Raw genomic sequence first — 17,793 nt, forward strand, 5'->3', positions numbered from 1 at the left:
GGTTCCATGCAGCAACACCCACAGCAACATCCGCAACAACACCCACAGCCACACTCGCAACAGCAGGCGGAGCCACCGTCGCAGCAAGCCCAGCACAATGATTCGATGGACATTGACGGCTCTATGGAGCAAGATGGAAACGGAAACCCGACAGACGCCGCCAAGATGATGCAGGAAACTTCAGTCGTCCCAACGCAGCCACTGGGCGAGCTGATGTCGCCGCCGCCCGAGGGTGGTAGTTACCCAACCTTGGAGGCTGTCCAGAAACATGTGCTTCGTTACTGTACTTCGGTTGGATATGCCATTGTTATTGGCCGATCGAAGAAGACAGTCCCTGGATTGAAGAAAGTCTTGTTTGTCTGCGATCGTGCTGGAAAGCCCCCGAACAGGGTGAGCCCCGAGTTCAGGAAGCGAAAGACCTCTTCGAGAAAGTGTGATTGCCCTTTTGGATTCTTCGCCATCGAGCAACGTCATCAATGGACAATCCGATACCGACCAAATGCCGAGCACTTGACGCACAATCACGGCCCAAGTGAGGGACCATCGAACCACCCTGCGGCAAGGAAGCTGGACGCAAAAATGGTAGCCGCCGTGAAAGAGCTCAAAGAAAGTGGTAGGTATCCTCAGGAATCTCCAAAAGACTTGTGCTTATCGTCATCAGGCGCCGGTGTCTCCGAAACGTTGCAAATACTGCAAAACGATAACCCGGATTGTCACCTCCTCCCCCGAGATATCTATAACGCACGCGCAGCCATCAACCGTAATCCTACAAAGGCAGACACGGAGACTCAAGAAAGGATGTCTATATACTCAAAGCAACCGCAGAACCCTGAAGATAGGATACGTGCTGAACTACGCCGGGAGCTCGCGCAAGCCAAGGATGAGATGACAAAGATGGAAAAGGAAAAACAGGCCGAGATCGACGCTTTGAAAGCGCAGATCCAGGAAAAGGACGAGCAGATCACGCGATTTGAGATGTTTATTGATATCTGCAACCAGCGCGTCATGGTACAACGAGAGCGTTTGTCTACGGGACCAAACCAGGCGAATGGAGGCAACCAGGTCATCTAAGCATTTTGGATTCGAGATGGCGTCTGGACTTGAACTTATCATCATGTACTCTGGCGGAGTTATTACGTTTTTGGCGCTTCTGTATTAGGACTTTCAGCTTGGGTTTGGATATTCTGGCGTCCGGTTGGGGATGGTATATACTTGTAGGAATTTCGCGTGATGAAGCTCGGCTACGAAATGGCCTAGCCATCCGTTTGAATATCAAGGCACTTCCACAACCATATTCCCAAACTTGCACCGCGGACGCGATTGATCAATCCGGGTCACCACAAGTTGAAGACATGTGTACTACGTAAGTACCTAGAACGTCCTCATTTCGTCAAAGTGAAGTCTGTTGGCTTGGGGGGATTTGATTACTCACCTGCAAGATGATGGAGCATTCGCATGAGCCAGCTGGCACGCCCCGCAAAGCGGATATCATGTACAGATATCAGCCAACCAGGGAGCTGACAGCTTCCAGAACCCACACCTCCTGGCGAGGTGACCTGTGCCGACGCCTAATTTTGGCGGACCGCGATGTACCGTGCAGTCGCGCCCAGGGTCATGTCGCGTCCTCTACAGCACATGCGTGAACCTCCAGTCTTCCTGCGCCTTCACCACGGTCCATCTCTCTCCTTCCTACACACTAATTCCGACCTCGAGTTGACGGCGGACCACTCAACACCGTCTGAAACTGTGCTTATTAGGTCGAGGATCTTTCTCCTTGCTGGATTCTGGCTGTATTCGTTCCTTCGCCGCTGCTTTGACGATACCCCTTTAAACACTGCGCGTCAACTTTTTTGCCTGTCGAGCGTTTCAACAGGGCCCAACGAGAGCAACTTTTTAATCTGAGATGAAAGAACTCTCATAATCGCCTTACGCTTCTTCTCGGTCCAAGGCCGCCACTATTATGGAGGTGTCAACCCCGGTTGCGACACCGCCGACAAACGGTGTACCAGCTGCTCCATTCCCTACAATCGAACCCGAACGCGTGGTCGAATACTTGGCCAGCGTATGCACGATCGCTCTGGGTGCTACGCAGGAGGAGCTTGAGCAGCCAGGGAACCTGCTGCATAAGAGCCGCTACGGCGATATGGTGTCGAGGTGCACGCGATTCGCGACGGATACACAGACCGTTCTGTATATCCAGAAGGACATCGCTGCCTCGTCAGCTGTTGAGAATGGCACGGAAAATGCCGGTTAGTGTGATGGTCCTATTCGGTTCGAACAAGAGCTAACATTCTCAGCACCCTCATCTTTTAGCTACACCATTTCGAACGAACTCACATCGACCCTGAATACTGTCGCCTCCCTCGTCCTAATCAAAACTCCTCAACCTATCGATCCGATCCGGCCTCTTCATTCACAAATATTCATTACTAATTTGCCTGGGCCTGCGTCGCTTGCCGCTGCGGCAGCCGACCAGGGTCCTGTGCTCTCCCCCTGGGAGGTTCTTCATTCTCAGGTCCACCACGCGATCGTGCCATACTTTGACGCAAACACCAAATCTCAACAGACGACGAACGGGCCACGTGGTAGGCAAGATGTGGACGCGAAGACTGGTATCCCCGTGACGAAGAAGAGGTTGAACGACCTGGAGCTGAGTTTGCTGCACTTGCAACAGAACGTTGACATTCCGGAGATCTCTCTGAGCTTCCATCCGGGAGTTCAACAGGCCCTCGAACAAGCCGAATCTGCTCACACGAAGCCTACGATCGACTCCATGCCGAACGATTTATTGCAAGACAGCTCGTTCCTCAACAGACTACAGGCGACGGTCAATGCATGGGTCAAGTCCATCTCAGGAGTGACGAGGATGACCAGAGATGATACTACTTCGAATTCCAACCAGCAATTCAACACCGCGAGCCAGGAGGTTAATTTCTGGCTTTCGATGGAGTCTGCCCTGGAAGGCATTGAAGCGCAATTGAGGAGCGACGGTGTGGTCCTCACACTCGACATATTGAAGCATGCCAAACGTTTCCAGGCGACCGTCAGCTTCAAGACTGACACAGGTCTGACCGAGGCGATGGACAAGGTGCAGAAATATAACCAGCTCATGCGAGATTTCCCGCTCGACGAGTTGCTATCGGCAACGTCTCTGGTCAAGGCTCAAGATGCTATCCGCGAGATCTTCACTCATCTCAACAAGAAGCTTCGCATCTGCCCATACCCGATCCGCCGCGCACTTCCACTCGTTGAGGCTATCTCGGCCGACCTGAACGATGTGCTTCATCGCCTGCTCCCCGGCACTGAGCTGGTCAACCTGGACTACGAGCAATTCCGGACGATCATGCGATCATGCGAGGACATCTTCCGCGTTTGGGAAGAATCCGTCAAAGAGTTCACGAACGTAGCACGTGAGGTTACCCGACGACGCAACGAGCGGTTCATTCCCATCAAGATCAACAAGAAGCACTCCGAACTCGAGTCTCGGATTCGCTACGTGGCCAAATTCCGTGACAACCATGAGCAGCTGCAGCGTACGATTGTCGACGTGCTAGGGCCACAGGCGACTATCACCGGCGTGACCGAGACGACTGGAGCGGATGGCGTGGTCGTTGAGGAAATGGGCGACGTGGACGCTGTGGAGGAGGTGAACCAGGCATGGGAAGCACTGCAAAATGTCGATCTGCTTGATGTGACGCAGCAAGGCAGAGATCGCTTTTCCTTGGCCGAGAACCTCTACAACGAGCGCACCACACGCGTGGAGAACTCCATCATCACAAGACTGCGGGATCGCCTGGGCACCACCAAGTCAGCCAACGAAATGTTCCGGGTCTTCTCCAAGTTCAACGCTCTCTTTGTGCGGCCCAAGATCCGTGGTGCTATCCAGGAGTACCAGAATCAGTTGATGGACCACGTGAAACAGGCTATAAACGGTCTTCATGAACGGTTCAAGCAGCAGTATGGTCGATCAGAAGCTCACATCATGTCTCAACTTCGCGACATTCCTCCCGTATCTGGGGCTATCATCTGGGCACGACAGATCGAACTGCAGCTCGATGGGTACATGAAGAAAGTGGAGGCGGTTCTCGGGCCTGGTTGGGATATGCATGCCGAAGGCAAGAAGTTGCTGGACGAAAGTGAGCTTTTCCGGGACAAGCTCAAGACCGACAAGATCTTTGAGGCCTGGGTAGGCGAGGTCACTCGCAAGAAGATTTCAATTGCTGGCCAGTTGTTTGAGATCGCTCGCGTCAGGTCAGCCGGCGGCACCCTGGAGCTCACCGTCAACTTCGACTCGCAGATCATCACTCTGTTCAAGGAGACGCGTAACTTGACGTGGCAGAGCTATGCTGTTCCCCACGCCATCACCACGGTATCTAAGGATGCGAAGCGCGTCTATCCCTATGCCGTCAGTCTGATGGAGAGCGTCCGGACATTGTCACAGACACTTCGCCAGCTTTCGGACATGGGCGATGAGGCAGTCCTCCTCAACGGCTACCGCAACGATGTTTACAAGCTCATCAGTGAGGGCGTCCCCCTGCGCTGGGAATCCTTCGTCAACTCTCACGAGCTCTGGCAAAGTGAACAACAGCGCCAGACGCGCATGCTCCTGCCTGGAGGCGCAGACTTTGGGACAGCCAAGAGCAACGAAAGTAAGCATGGGATGTTCATCCGTGGTTTCGCTGCCGCGGTATCCACGCTGCAGAGCAAGACCGTTTCCTTGAGCCACATCTACGCCAGTGTCGAACAAGCTCTCAAGGATCTCAGCACATGCCCGTACGATGCCGCCTCCTTCCAGTCGCACTTGGACTCAGTCCAGAGCGCCGTGGATCAGCTCAACCTGGAGCGTTACGTGAACCTCGATTTCTGGGTCGATGGACTCAACGAGCGGATCCAAGGTCTTCTGTTGGCCCGTCTGCAAACCGCCATTTCTGCTTGGATCGCAGCTTTTGAGGAGAATACGACAGTGACAGAGGATGGCAAGCCAACCGGTCCAACCATGCGTCACTTGATCCTGGAGCTTGCCATGCGTAACCAGGTCATCTATCTCGATCCGCCACTTGAATTCGCCCGCGCAAATTGGTTCGAGCATCTCCATAACTGGCTCGGCATTGTTTGCAGTCTTCGCATGATCAAAGCCTCGCGTTATCAGATGACGCTGGCGACGTCTGCCGAGCCGGAGCGACGCTTCACACAGCTACCCAGTGAATGCGCCAGCATGCTCCAGCGTGTCTACATCGCCGTGGAGAAGAAGATCACTGAAGTCAGCAAATACGTGGACGAGTGGTTGCAGTTTCAATCTCTATGGGACCTGCAGTCGGAGCAAGTCTACGATGCGCTTGGCGAGCAGCTGCCTAGATGGCTGGAGCTGTTGCAGGACATTCGCAAGACCCGCTCTACTTTCGACACGCAAGATGACAGTCGATCCTTCGGCCACGTCACCATCGACTACGGCCAAGTCCAGTCAAAGGTCAACGATAAGTACGACCAATGGCAAAAGGAGATTCTGATGAAGTTCGCGGTTCGCCTCGGCAACCGTATGCGAGACGTCCACGCCGAAATTGAACGAGCTCGCAAAAATCTCGAGACCCAAAGCTCCGATGCTTCATCTACCGAGCAGACTGTTCAATTCATTACAGTCGTCCAGAGTTGCAAGCGCAATGTCAAGCTCTGGGCACCCGAGATAGACATGTTTCGCCAGGGACAGTCAACTCTCGTGAGGCAGCGATATCAGTTCGCCAACGACTGGCTTCACATTGAGCAGATTGACAGTCAATGGGAAGCCCTCAAAGAGATTCTCGAGAAGAAGTCAAGGATCGTCGAGGACCAGTCCGATGCGCTCCGTGCCAAGATCACTACTGAGGACAAACTCATCGGTGATCGAATCAGTGAGGTGGTTGCCCAGTGGAACGATGAAAAGCCTGTGTCCGGCACTATCCCACCTGACGAGGCTTCTGCTACCCTCACTGCTTTTGAGAGTAAGATCTCCAAGCTTCAAGCCGACTTTGACGCTGTTTCCAAAGCCAAGGAGGCATTGGACATCCCGATCAGCTCCGAGACATCTTTGACCGCTACCCTCGAGGAAGTTCGCGACTTCCAGTCTGTGTGGTCGAACCTCTCTACAATCTGGACGAGCCTGAATGAGACCCGCGATGTGCTCTGGACGGCTGTGCAGCCAAGAAAGATCAGGGGCAAGATCGATGAGCTCATCAAGAGCACCAAGGACATGCCTAGTCGGATGAGACAATACGCAGCTTTCGAGCACGTGCAGGGCATATTGCGTAGTCTCTTGAAGGTCAACACCATTCTGACTGACCTCAAGTCCGATGCCATCCGCGAACGCCATTGGCAGAAGATCTACAAGCAGATCAAGCCTCAGAAGCGCTTCTCCCCCAGCTCCATGACCCTTGGTGACGTTTGGGACCTCAATCTTGTGGCCACTGAGGCCATCGTCAAAGACATTATCGCACAAGCACAAGGCGAGATGGCTCTCGAAGAATTCCTGAAGCAAGTGCGCGAGATATGGCACAACTACGCGCTGGAGATGGTCAACTACCAGAACAAACTCAAGCTCATCCGCGGCTGGGACGATCTCTTCGCCAAGTGCAGCGAGAACCTGAACTCTCTCCACGCCATGAAGCACTCCCCGTACTACAAGGAGTTCGAAGAAGAAGCCGTGTCTTGGGAGGACAAGCTGAACCGCGTTCACGTCTTGTTTGACGTGTGGATTGATGTGCAGCGTCAATGGGTCTATCTCGAGGGTGTCTTCACCGGCAACGCCGACATCAAGCATCTCCTGCCGATTGAGTCTGGCCGCTTCGCAAATATCAACAGCGAATTTATGGCTGTGATGAAGAAGGCTGCCAAGTCTCCTTATGTGCTTGATGTGCTGAACATCCCGAACGCACAAAAGTCCTTGGAGCGTTTGGCCGAAATGCTGAACAAAATCCAGAAAGCACTTGGAGAATACCTCGAGAAGGAGCGTGTCTCATTCCCTCGATTCTACTTCGTTGGTGATGAGGACTTGCTGGAGATGATCGGCAACAGCAACGACACGCTACGCATTGCCAAGCACTTCAAGAAGATGTTTGCTGGTCTATCTGGCCTCATCATGGACGAAGAGACGGTCATCTCAGGGTTCACCTCCAAGGAGGGCGAAAAGGTCAGGTTGAAGAAGGAAATCTCACTGGCCAAGACGCCGCGCATCAACGACTGGCTGGCTCTGCTGGAAAGTGGCATGAAGTCTACCTTGGCTGAGCTGTTTGCCGAAGCCGTGGAGCAATACACGCCGATCTTTGAGTCCTCGACCATCGATCGTGCCATGCTCACCACGTTCATGGATGCGTTCCCCAGTCAGATCGTCGTGCTAGCCACGCAGGCTGTCTGGTCCACAGCAGTCGAGAGCTCTCTTGCGGCTGGCGGCAAAGATCTGCAGACGCTCTTCGAGCGCGAGGTGCAGGTCCTCCGTGTGCTTGCCGACACGGTCCTGGGCGATCTGGAGGTCCTTCAACGGAAAACGGCCGAGCAGATGATTACTGAGTGTGTTCACCAGCGGGACACAATCGAGAAGCTTATTCAGGCTCAAGCCGACACCACCAGCCACTACCTCTGGCAGCTTCAGATGCGATACATCTACAGTCCAGAGGGCGATTACCCCAACCGCTTGCACGTCAAGATGGCCAATGCCAGACTTAACTACGGCTTCGAGTATCTGGGAGTGCCTGACCGCCTAGTCCGAACGCCATTGACAGACCGATGTTTCCTTACGCTTACTCAGGCTCTGGAACAACGCCTTGGCGGCTCACCCTATGGACCTGCCGGCACAGGTAAAACCGAGTCAGTCAAAGCTCTTGGTACGCAGCTGGGTCGGTTCACCCTGGTCTTCTGCTGTGACGACACATTCGACTTCCAGGCAATGGGCCGCATCTTCTTGGGTATTTGTCAAGTCGGTGCCTGGGGCTGCTTTGATGAGTTCAACCGTTTGGAAGAGAGGATCTTGTCTGCTGTCTCGCAGCAGATTCAAAACATCCAGTTGGGTCTGAAGCAAGGCATCGAGGACGACAAGTCCGAAATCGAGCTCATCGGACGCCAACTGCACGTCAACGAGAACACGGGCATCTTCATCACCATGAATCCTGGCTACGCTGGACGTTCCAACTTGCCCGACAATCTGAAGAAGCTCTTCCGCAGTGTGGCCATGTCCAAGCCTGACAAGGAGCTCATTGCCGAGGTCATGCTGTACTCCCAGGGTTTCAACCAAGCCAAGGTCTTGTCTAAGCAGACTGTACCATTCTTTGACCACTGTGCTAAGCAGCTGTCCAAGCAAGCACATTACGACTTTGGCTTACGTGCTCTCAAGAGTGTTCTTGTCAGCTCTGGCGGACTCAAGCGTGCGCGGCTCGGCGAGGGTAGCCTTGGCGTCGAAGAGGACGTGGAGCCTGAAATCATTGTTCAGAGCATTCGCGAGACCATCGCACCCAAGCTCATCAAGTCTGATGTTGACATCATGATCAACATTGAGAAGGACTGCTTCCCAGGTGTTGACTATGTCCCTGCCAACCTGCACGCACTGGAGGATGCTATCCGCACCCTAGCTGCAGAACGCAATCTAGTTGTCACCGACATCTGGATGACCAAGGTTCTACAGTTGTACCAGATCCAGAATATTCACCATGGTGTGATGATGGTTGGCAATTCAGGTTCAGGCAAGTCTGCTGCTTGGCGACTCCTGCTCGACGCCTTACAGAAGGTTGAGAATGTTGAAGGCGTGTCCCATGTCATTGATTCCAAGGTCATGTCCAAGGAGGCCCTGTACGGTAACCTCGACTCAACCACCCGTGAGTGGACCGATGGTCTGTTCACGAGCATCTTGCGAAAGATCGTCGACAACCTTCGTGGCGAAGATTCGAAACGGCATTGGATTGTATTTGATGGCGACGTCGATCCCGAGTGGGTTGAGAACTTGAACAGTGTGCTTGACGACAACAAACTACTTACGCTTCCCAACGGAGAGCGTCTCAACTTGCCCTCAAACGTTCGCATCATGTTTGAAGTCGAGACTCTCAAATATGCTACTCTAGCTACGGTGTCTCGTTGCGGTATGGTCTGGTTCAGCGAGGAAACAGTCACCATAGAGATGATGATCGACAATTACCTGCAAACATTACGCAACGTTCCGTTTGAAGATATCGACGAAGACAGTGTCGGTTCAGGATCGAACCCAGCCAAGAACCTGACTTTGCAAGGACAGGTGGCCGATGTCCTCACCGTTGCCCTGAAAGACGAGAACTTCGCCGAAGAAGCACTGAAGAAGGCTCACGATTACAACCACATCATGGAGTTCACATCGGCACGAGTACTCACGACGCTGTTCTCGCTGCTGAACAAGGCTGTGAGAGATATGATCGAGTACAACGGGCAGCACACAGACTTCCCATTGGACATTGATCAGATCGAGGCATTTGTTAGTAAGAGGGTCCTGCTCGCCTTGGTTTGGGCATTTACTGGTGATTGTCCCCTCGGCGACCGCAAGGCATTTGGCGACGTTATCTGCGGACTGGCCAACTTCGGGTCGCCTCCACTGGATGGCAGCAGCTCGCTCATTGACTTTGATGTGAAGCTACCGCGAGCTGAATGGTCGCCATGGCAGAATGAAGTGCCATCTACGGAGGTCAACACTCACGCCATTATTCAAACTGATATGGTTATCCCAACGCTGGACACCGTCCGCCACGAGGATGTTCTATACTCTTGGCTGGCTGAGCACAAGCCTCTTCTGCTCTGTGGTCCTCCTGGCTCAGGTAAAACAATGACGCTGTTCAGTGCTCTCCGCAAGCTGCCCAACATGGAAACCGTGGGTCTCAACTTTTCAAGTGCCACAACACCTGATCTGTTGATCAAGACCTTTGAGCAATACTGCGAGTACAAGAAGACACTGAATGGCGTGATGCTCTCCCCGACGCAGATTGGCCGCTGGCTCGTCATCTTCTGCGACGAAATCAACTTGCCGGCCCCTGACAAGTATGGTACGCAACGGGCGATTTCATTCCTTCGCCAGCTCGTGGAGCACAACGGTTTCTGGAGAACCTCTGATAAGTCCTGGGTGACTTTGGATCGCATCCAGTTCGTCGGAGCTTGCAATCCCCCTACAGATGCCGGCCGTACTCCCCTGGGGGCTCGTTTCATGCGTCACGCGCCACTCATCATGGTCGATTACCCTGGCGAGACATCTCTCAATCAGATCTACGGCACTTTCAACTCGGCTGTACTCAAGATTGTTCCTTCGCTGCGTGGTTATGCCGACAATCTCACGCAAGCAATGGTCAAGTTCTATCTCGAATCGCAACAGCGTTTCACGCCCAAGATTCAACCGCACTACGTCTACAGTCCCCGTGAGTTGACTCGCTGGGTTCGCGGCATCTATGAGGCCATCAAACCACTCGAAACCTTGTCGATTGAGGGCTTGATCCGAATTTGGGCTCATGAAGCCTTGCGCCTCTTCCAGGATCGTCTTATAGCTGAAGATGAGCGCAAGTGGACTGACGACGCTGTTCATCGCATTGCTCTTCAACACTTCCCTACTATTGATGAAGAGAAGGCATTGTCAGGCCCTATCCTATTCTCCAATTGGCTGTCAAAGAACTACGTGCCTGTGGATCGCGAGCAATTGAGAGACTTCGTCAAAGCTCGCTTGAGGACCTTCTGTGAGGAAGAAGTTGACGTTCCTCTCATCTTGTTTGACGATGTCTTGGAGCATGTCCTTCGCATTGATCGTGTCTTCAGACAACCACAGGGTCATTTGATCTTGATTGGTGTGAGTGGCAGTGGCAAGACGACATTGTCGCGCTTTGTTGCTTGGATGAACGGACTTCGCGTCTTCCAGATCAAAGTTCACGGTAAGTATACGGCCGAGGACTTTGATGACGACCTTCGAGACGTCTTGCGCCGTTGTGGCTGCAAGGGTGAGAAGATCTGCTTCATCATGGACGAGGCCAATGTCCTCGACTCTGGGTTCTTGGAGAGGATGAATACCCTCCTGGCAAACGCTGAAGTCCCAGGTCTATTCGAAGGCGACGACCATGCGGCGCTTATGACTGCCTGCAAGGAGGGGGCCCAACGCCAAAACTTGCACCTGGACTCCCAAGAGGAGTTGTACAAGTGGTTCACTCAGCAAATTGTGAAGAACTTGCACGTCGTTTTCACAATGAATCCTCCTCAGGATGGCCTGTCGTCCAAGGCTGCGACGTCGCCGGCCTTGTTCAATAGGTGTGTCCTCAACTGGTTTGGAGACTGGTCGGATCAAGCCCTGTTCCAGGTCGGTCACGAGCTCACGCACTCTATCGACTTGGATCGGCCCAACTACCAAGCTCCCGATACAATTCCTGTCGCCTACCGTGGTCTGCAATTGCCTCCATCGCATCGCGAGGCTATTGTCAACTCGATGGTCCACATCCATTACTCTCTTCACCACTACAACCAAAAGCTGTTCAAGCAGCAAGGCAAGGTCACGTTCCTTACGCCTCGCCACTTCTTGGATTTTGTAGGCCAGTATGTCAGACTGTACAATGAGAAGCGCGAGGACCTGGAAGAGCAACAGCGTCACTTGAACATTGGTCTGGAAAAGCTCCGGGATACCTTCGACAAGGTACGAGATCTGCGAGAGAGTCTGGCAGTGAAGAAGACACAACTAGAAACCAAGGAAGCCGAGGCGAACGAGAAGTTACAGAAGATGGTGGCAGATCAGCGCGAGGCCGAATCGAGGAAGAAGGCATCGGAGGAGATCCAGGTGCACTTGGAGAAACAGGAAACCGAGGTTGCTTCGCGCAGGAAAGTTGTGCTCGAGGACTTGGCCAAGGCTGAGCCCGCTGTCGAAGAAGCCAAGGCCAGTGTGCAAAACATCAAGCGTCAACACTTGACCGAAGTCAGGGCGATGGGCAATCCGCCTGCCGGTGTCAAGCTGGCCATGGAGGGTGTCATCACTCTGCTGACGAACAAGAGCGTGCAAGACTGGAAGACTGTGCAGGGAGAGATCCGCAAGGACAATTTCATCGCCAACATCCTGAACTACAACAGCGACAAGATGGCCAAGTCATTCCGCGAAAGAATGCGCAGAGACTTCCTCAACAACCCAGAGTTCACCTTCGAAAAGGTGAACCGTGCGTCGAGAGCCTGTGGTCCTCTCGTACAATGGGTCACTGCGCAGGTCGAGTACTCGGACATCTTGGATCGCGTCGGTCCACTCAGGGAGGAAGTCGATAAGCTCGAGGAAGAGGCCCTGAAGACCAAAGCAGAGGCCAAGGCTGTGGAGAACAACATTATCGAACTCGAAGCGAGCATCAACACGTACAAAGAGGAGTATGCCGCGCTTATCAGCCAGACGCAGGCGATCAAGTCTGAAATGTCCAAGGTGCAGTTCAAGGTCGATCGCAGTGTCAGGCTGCTCGACAGCCTGTCTTCAGAAAGGACACGTTGGGAGGATGGCAGCAAGTCTTTCGAGACGCAGATCAGCACCTTGGTCGGCGATGTTCTGATCGCCGCTGCATTCCTGGCCTACAGTGGTCTGTACGACCAAACTCTTCGAAAGTCTATGGTCGAAGATTGGTTCCATCAACTTCACCTTTCTGGCATCCAGTACAAGTCTCACAACCCTGTCACCGAGTACTTGTCAACAGCCGATGAGCGTCTTGGGTGGCAAGCAAACGGACTGCCAGTGGACGACCTGTGCACGGAGAATGCGATCATGCTCAAGCGCTTCGAGCGATACCCTCTCATCATTGATCCGCCGGGTCGCACTCTGGAGTTCTTGCAAAAGGAATGCCAGGACCGTCGCTTGACAGTCACAAGCTTTTTGGATGATACTTTCACCAAACAGTTGGAGAGCTCGCTTCGTTTCGGCAACCCCATTCTCATCCAGGATGCCGAGCATCTCGATCCCATCCTGAACCACGTGCTCAACAAGGAGTACCAACGCACTGGTGGCCGTGTGCTCATCCAGCTCGGCAAGCAGGAGATCGATTTCTCCCCATCATTCAAATTGTATCTGTCCACACGCGATCCCTCTGCAACCTTCCCTCCGGATATTTGCAGTCGTACTACCTTGGTCAACTTTTCAGTCACCCAGAGCAGTCTCCAAACTCAGTCTCTGAATGATGTGCTAAAATCAGAGCGCCCTGACGTGGACAAGCGTCGCTCTGACCTGATCAAAGTGCAGGGCGAGTTCAAGGTCCATCTCCGACAGCTTGAGAAGCGTCTTCTTCAAGCTCTCAACGAGTCTCAGGGCAACATTCTCGACGATGACAACGTTATCGAAACGCTTGAGAAGCTCAAGAACGAAGCGGCTGAGATCTCAGACAAGATGAGCAAGACGGAGGGTGTCATGGGCGAGGTCGACGAGATCACGCAGCAATACAGCGTCATTGCCAAGTCGTGCAGTGCTGTGTTTGCCGTTCTCGAGCAGTTGCACTTCCTCAACCACTTCTACCAGTTCTCGTTGCAGTACTTTATCGATATTTTCCAGTCGGTACTGCACAACAACAAGAATCTTGACGCCGAGACAGACCACAACCGGCGCAGAGACGTCATTGTCAAGGATCTCTTCGTCAAGACCTTCAAGAGGACAGCCCTCAGCTTGCTGCAAAAGGACCGCGTCACTCTCGGCATGCTTCTTGCCCAAGCCTCGCCGTACAAGATGGATAAGACACTGATTGACACCATTCTCGACAACCGCGTGGAGGGCAAGGATCTCTCCACTGATCCTGAGCTCAAAGATCAAGCTTTCGCCGCTGCTACGAAGCTGCCCGCCCTCAAGGAACGGCTTGACAGCGTAGCTGCCGACAAATGGACGCAGTTCTTTGAAGAAGAGCTTGCCGAGAACTTTGTTCCCGAGATCTGGGACCCTAAAACCGAGGAGGCAGACCAGGCCCTGATTTCACTGCTCCTCGTCAAGTTGTTCCGAATGGATCGGTTCGTTCCTGCGGCCGAGCGATTCGTCGCCCGGGTCTTTGGCGCCGACATCTTTGACCTCGTGGAGGATCTCAAGCACACCGTGTGTGAGGTCTCGGCGACTCTGCCAATCTCGCTCGTGTCAAGCCCCGGTTTCGATGCAAGCTACAAGGTCGACAGTCTGGTGGAGAAGATGCGCATCAGTTGTACGAACATTGCCATGGGCTCCAACGAAGGTGTCACGAGTGCAGACAAGGCCATTACAAATGCTGCTCAGAACGGCTCATGGGTTCTGGTCAAGAATGTGCACCTTGCCCCTACTTGGCTGCAAAGCTTGGAGAAGCGCATGGAGGCTCTGAACCCGCACTCTGACTTTAGGCTCTTCCTGTCTATGGAGTCTAGTCTCAAGATCCCAGTCAACCTGCTGCGTGCCTCGCGAATCCTCATGTATGAGCAGCCGGCTGGTGTCAGAGCCAATATGAAGGACTCCTTGTCGTCCCTCTCGACGCGCAGCTCGAAGAGCCCTGTCGAAAGAACGAGGTTGTACCTGCTCATCTCCTTCCTGCATGCTGTTGTCCAGGAGAGGCTGCGATACGCGCCGAACCTTGGTTGGAAGGGGTTCTGGGAGTTCAACGACAGTGACGTAAGTTTCTTTTCCTTCCTCAAGTGTTTGACAGTAGATCGCTAACGCACCCCCAGTACGAGTGCTCGGCATTCATCGTTGATGTCTGGCTGGACAGCGTGGCTGGCAACAGGAGCAACATTGCTCCTCAGAACATTCCCTGGGAGATGATCCGCTATCTAGTGACAGAGACGTACGGTGGCAAGATTGACGATGAGCATGACTTCAAGCTACTCAATCAGCTCGTCGTCCAATTCCTGACACCTGAAGCTTACGACGTCGATCACAAGCTCGTGGATAGCCCCGAAGGAGGTCTCTTGGTGCCATCGGGCACGAACCTCCAAGACTTCATGCAGTGGGTTCAGAAGCTACCCGAGCGCGAGCCTCCAACATACCTGGGCCTGCCTGCCAATGCAGAGAAGCTGTTGCTGGTCGGGTTGGGCACCAGCCTGATAGGCAACCTGCGCAAGGTCACAGAGCTGCTTGACGAGGGAGAGCAGCTCGTGACTGATGCGTGATTGGGTGGGCGTTGAAGAGGGAGCGGCGAGATGTATGATGGCAGTGGTATTGATATGATTGCTGTGCAGTATCTGCCATCTCTTTCTTTTGTTCTGTTAGATCGGACATGGGCCATATGCGGCGGTTCACATTCTGGAGGGGACTGAACTCGGAAGATGGTGCTTTATGTTGCTACCTACACAGATACCCCCAAGATCGATTTTTTGTTGTATTATTAGTCGCTGCAATGTAAGAGCTTTGCGACAATAGAGAACGCATCCAGAGGCGTCACAATGTCAAGTTCAGGCGCTCAAGACTTCATGTGATGTCGAATCCGGTTCCGGGATCTCGCAGGCGGGTCTTGCACGTCACAGGGCGTTGCCCAGGCCCATGATCTCCCCCCGGGCGGCTGAAGTGGGTACCTTGCTGAAGGCGCGCGCAGTTCCCAGTTTCCACCTGCAACGTCCAGTCGGTTCATTGATCCCACAGTCCGACCTCGCGTCCAGTCTGCGTATTCTTTTCTAGACTGGAACCTGCTTCAGTCATTAATACTTGTTATCGTGCGCAGTACACAGCTTGCCAAATGCGCCGGGTATCCTTACAGTCCTGAGTGCAAACGCCCTTACTGTCACTGCTCCTTGACCTGAGCTCAGGTTGCGATCCAGCTTTCCTGACTGCATCAGCGACATTCTCGAAACAGTCAGCATGCGACCTTTATCGAGATAGGACGAGAATCTCAGCAAATGTGCGTCACCCGGCTTGTGTGACTAGACACCGAGACTTCCTCGGTATTCCGAACACTCGCCTTGGCCGCTCTGCCTTTCGCATTCCTCCTTTGAGACAGGATGGCGTCCTCGCCTCTGTCCCCTCGAGCCGGGGAATCCTCCCACTCTTCCGACGCGCTCGAGTCGACCGATACGCGCAGCATCATGGTGGCAGACTTTAGTTCGCCTCGACTTCGAAAGCCGCGAACATTGCCACGTGTGTTGTACCCGGCTGACGGTAGTGAGCAAGCGGCTGACAAGATATAGCTTGGATCGATTCTTACGAGGAACGCTATGGACCAGGCACGCAGGATCAGTTCAATCTGTTGCGCCCACCGAATGCAATACCGGCTCGACACAACGCAGCGCCCGACGAGACGCAGCGACGGGTATCAAAAGACGGCTACATAGACTACGATGACCCGAAACTCGGTCCGGCGCAGGATGCGCGCCACAAGATCCCACACTTCCTTCGATATGGTCGAGCTTCGATGCGAGGGCGGAAATGGGACCATTTGCGGTCAGCTGAGCCCGTCGTCGTGCCGCGCTACCACAGCACCTCTGTCACGTCTACGGATCCTGGCTTTCGACAGTTTGTGCACTCTTCAGCATACGGGCCCATGGCCGGCGAGGTGTCCGAAAGGGTCGACCCGGACTACCTGGAAAAGCTGCAGCCGACGTTCAACCTCCCTGCAAGAGGCGCATACAATGCACTGGCCGCCGGGCGCAGGTCGAAAAGAACGCGGACGGTTGCTTTCAACCAGCGCGTGTGGAACCTAGTGATGCGTCATTCTCTATCACCGGCGATATGTCGATTGACCGTCATGGTCACCTCCATCGTCGCGCTAGGCGTGGCCAGCAGGATCTTCGTGCTGGAGGATAACTTCCGCCCTTATAGCGCGGAGCGGACGCAGTCCATTGTCGCCATTGTCGTGGACTGCGTCGCCATCCCCTACATCGGCTACATGATCTACGACGAATACACAGGGCAGCCGCTGGGACTGCGGTCGGCCAGAAACAAGGTGTCACTCATCATGCTAGATCTGGTGTTCATCATTTTTAAATCAGCAAGCACGGCGCTGGCGTTTGAGAGCCTGGTGTACCATAACGTGGCCGATCCAGAGATCAGAAAACTGGCCAAGGCACTGGCCGCCTTTATGCTGCTCGCGCTTGCCGCGTGGACGATCAATTTTACCATCAACATCTTCCGCATCGTGGAGAGACTCGGTGGCGGAGAGGACGAGCACCATCGCAGGTCATAGGAGCACATGCGTAGGCGAACGCTCGTCACGTAGTAGGTTTCGGCGGACACCGCCCTTGGAAAGTCGAAGAAGGACATGGCTGTTGGACAAGGTGATGTGAGCACTCACGGTCATTCACAGAGATTTCATTTTGTCTGCATGGTATACTACGCGCGGCGTTGGGGGTATAAGGGACTCATCAAGAGGCGTTTCCTATTAATCATTTCCGAGTTGGGCTCTGATGGAAGGACGCATGGGGAAAACAGAGCCGTCAGGCTTGTTATTAGCGGGCGTGTATAGGTGATTAAGCAAATCTCAATCATTGGAACTAGCCGCTTCGCCAGTGTCCAGCCCTATTATGTTTCTTTGTTGATCGCACCAGAGGCATCGAGTGGCGTCGGTATGTCAGACTACCGTACTCACTCGACAAAGTCGCTAGCGCTGGTCTGTCCTAGCGAGCAATATCCCTGTCAGGAGAGGTGACAATATCGAGTAGCAATTACAGCATGAGCGTTATACGGTAATGCCTAAAGATTATACAGAGTTATTGAGAGATTCGTACTTTCGCATAAGCATATATCCACAGCGCTAAGCCATAGGCGGCTAGATTCTACCCACCAGCGCTAGCGACTTTGTCGAGTGAGTACGGCATGAGCACCTCCAGTCAGTCAGTGACTGGACATGGAGTGACGTGAAAAAGTGTTTGACTTATTATCACCCGTACCAGTGA

The 17,793-nt window shown here is 53.6% G+C and overlaps 2 protein-coding genes across 2 annotated transcripts; both read left to right on the forward strand.

Annotated features, from left to right (window-relative positions):
- Positions 1–1,665: 1,665 nt before the first annotated feature.
- On the forward strand, positions 1,666–15,493 carry F5Z01DRAFT_725542 (dynein heavy chain, N-terminal region 1-domain-containing protein). Its single transcript, XM_046266637.1, has 3 exons — positions 1,666–2,253; positions 2,314–14,581; positions 14,638–15,493. Exons 1-3 carry the CDS (start codon positions 1,961–1,963, stop codon positions 15,076–15,078), a joined length of 13,002 nt encoding a protein of 4,333 aa, XP_046117323.1. The 5' UTR covers positions 1,666–1,960; the 3' UTR covers positions 15,079–15,493.
- Positions 15,494–17,584, forward strand: F5Z01DRAFT_658719 (uncharacterized protein). Its single transcript, XM_046263715.1, has 2 exons — positions 15,494–16,039; positions 16,090–17,584. The coding sequence occupies exons 1-2, from the start codon at positions 15,904–15,906 to the stop codon at positions 17,082–17,084; spliced, it is 1,131 nt and encodes a 376-aa protein (XP_046117324.1). The 5' UTR covers positions 15,494–15,903; the 3' UTR covers positions 17,085–17,584.
- Positions 17,585–17,793: the final 209 nt, after the last annotated feature.

Source organism: Emericellopsis atlantica (genome assembly GCF_019669845.1).
Source record: "Emericellopsis atlantica unplaced genomic scaffold F5Z01scaffold_17, whole genome shotgun sequence".
NCBI lineage: Eukaryota > Fungi > Ascomycota > Sordariomycetes > Hypocreales > Bionectriaceae > Emericellopsis > Emericellopsis atlantica.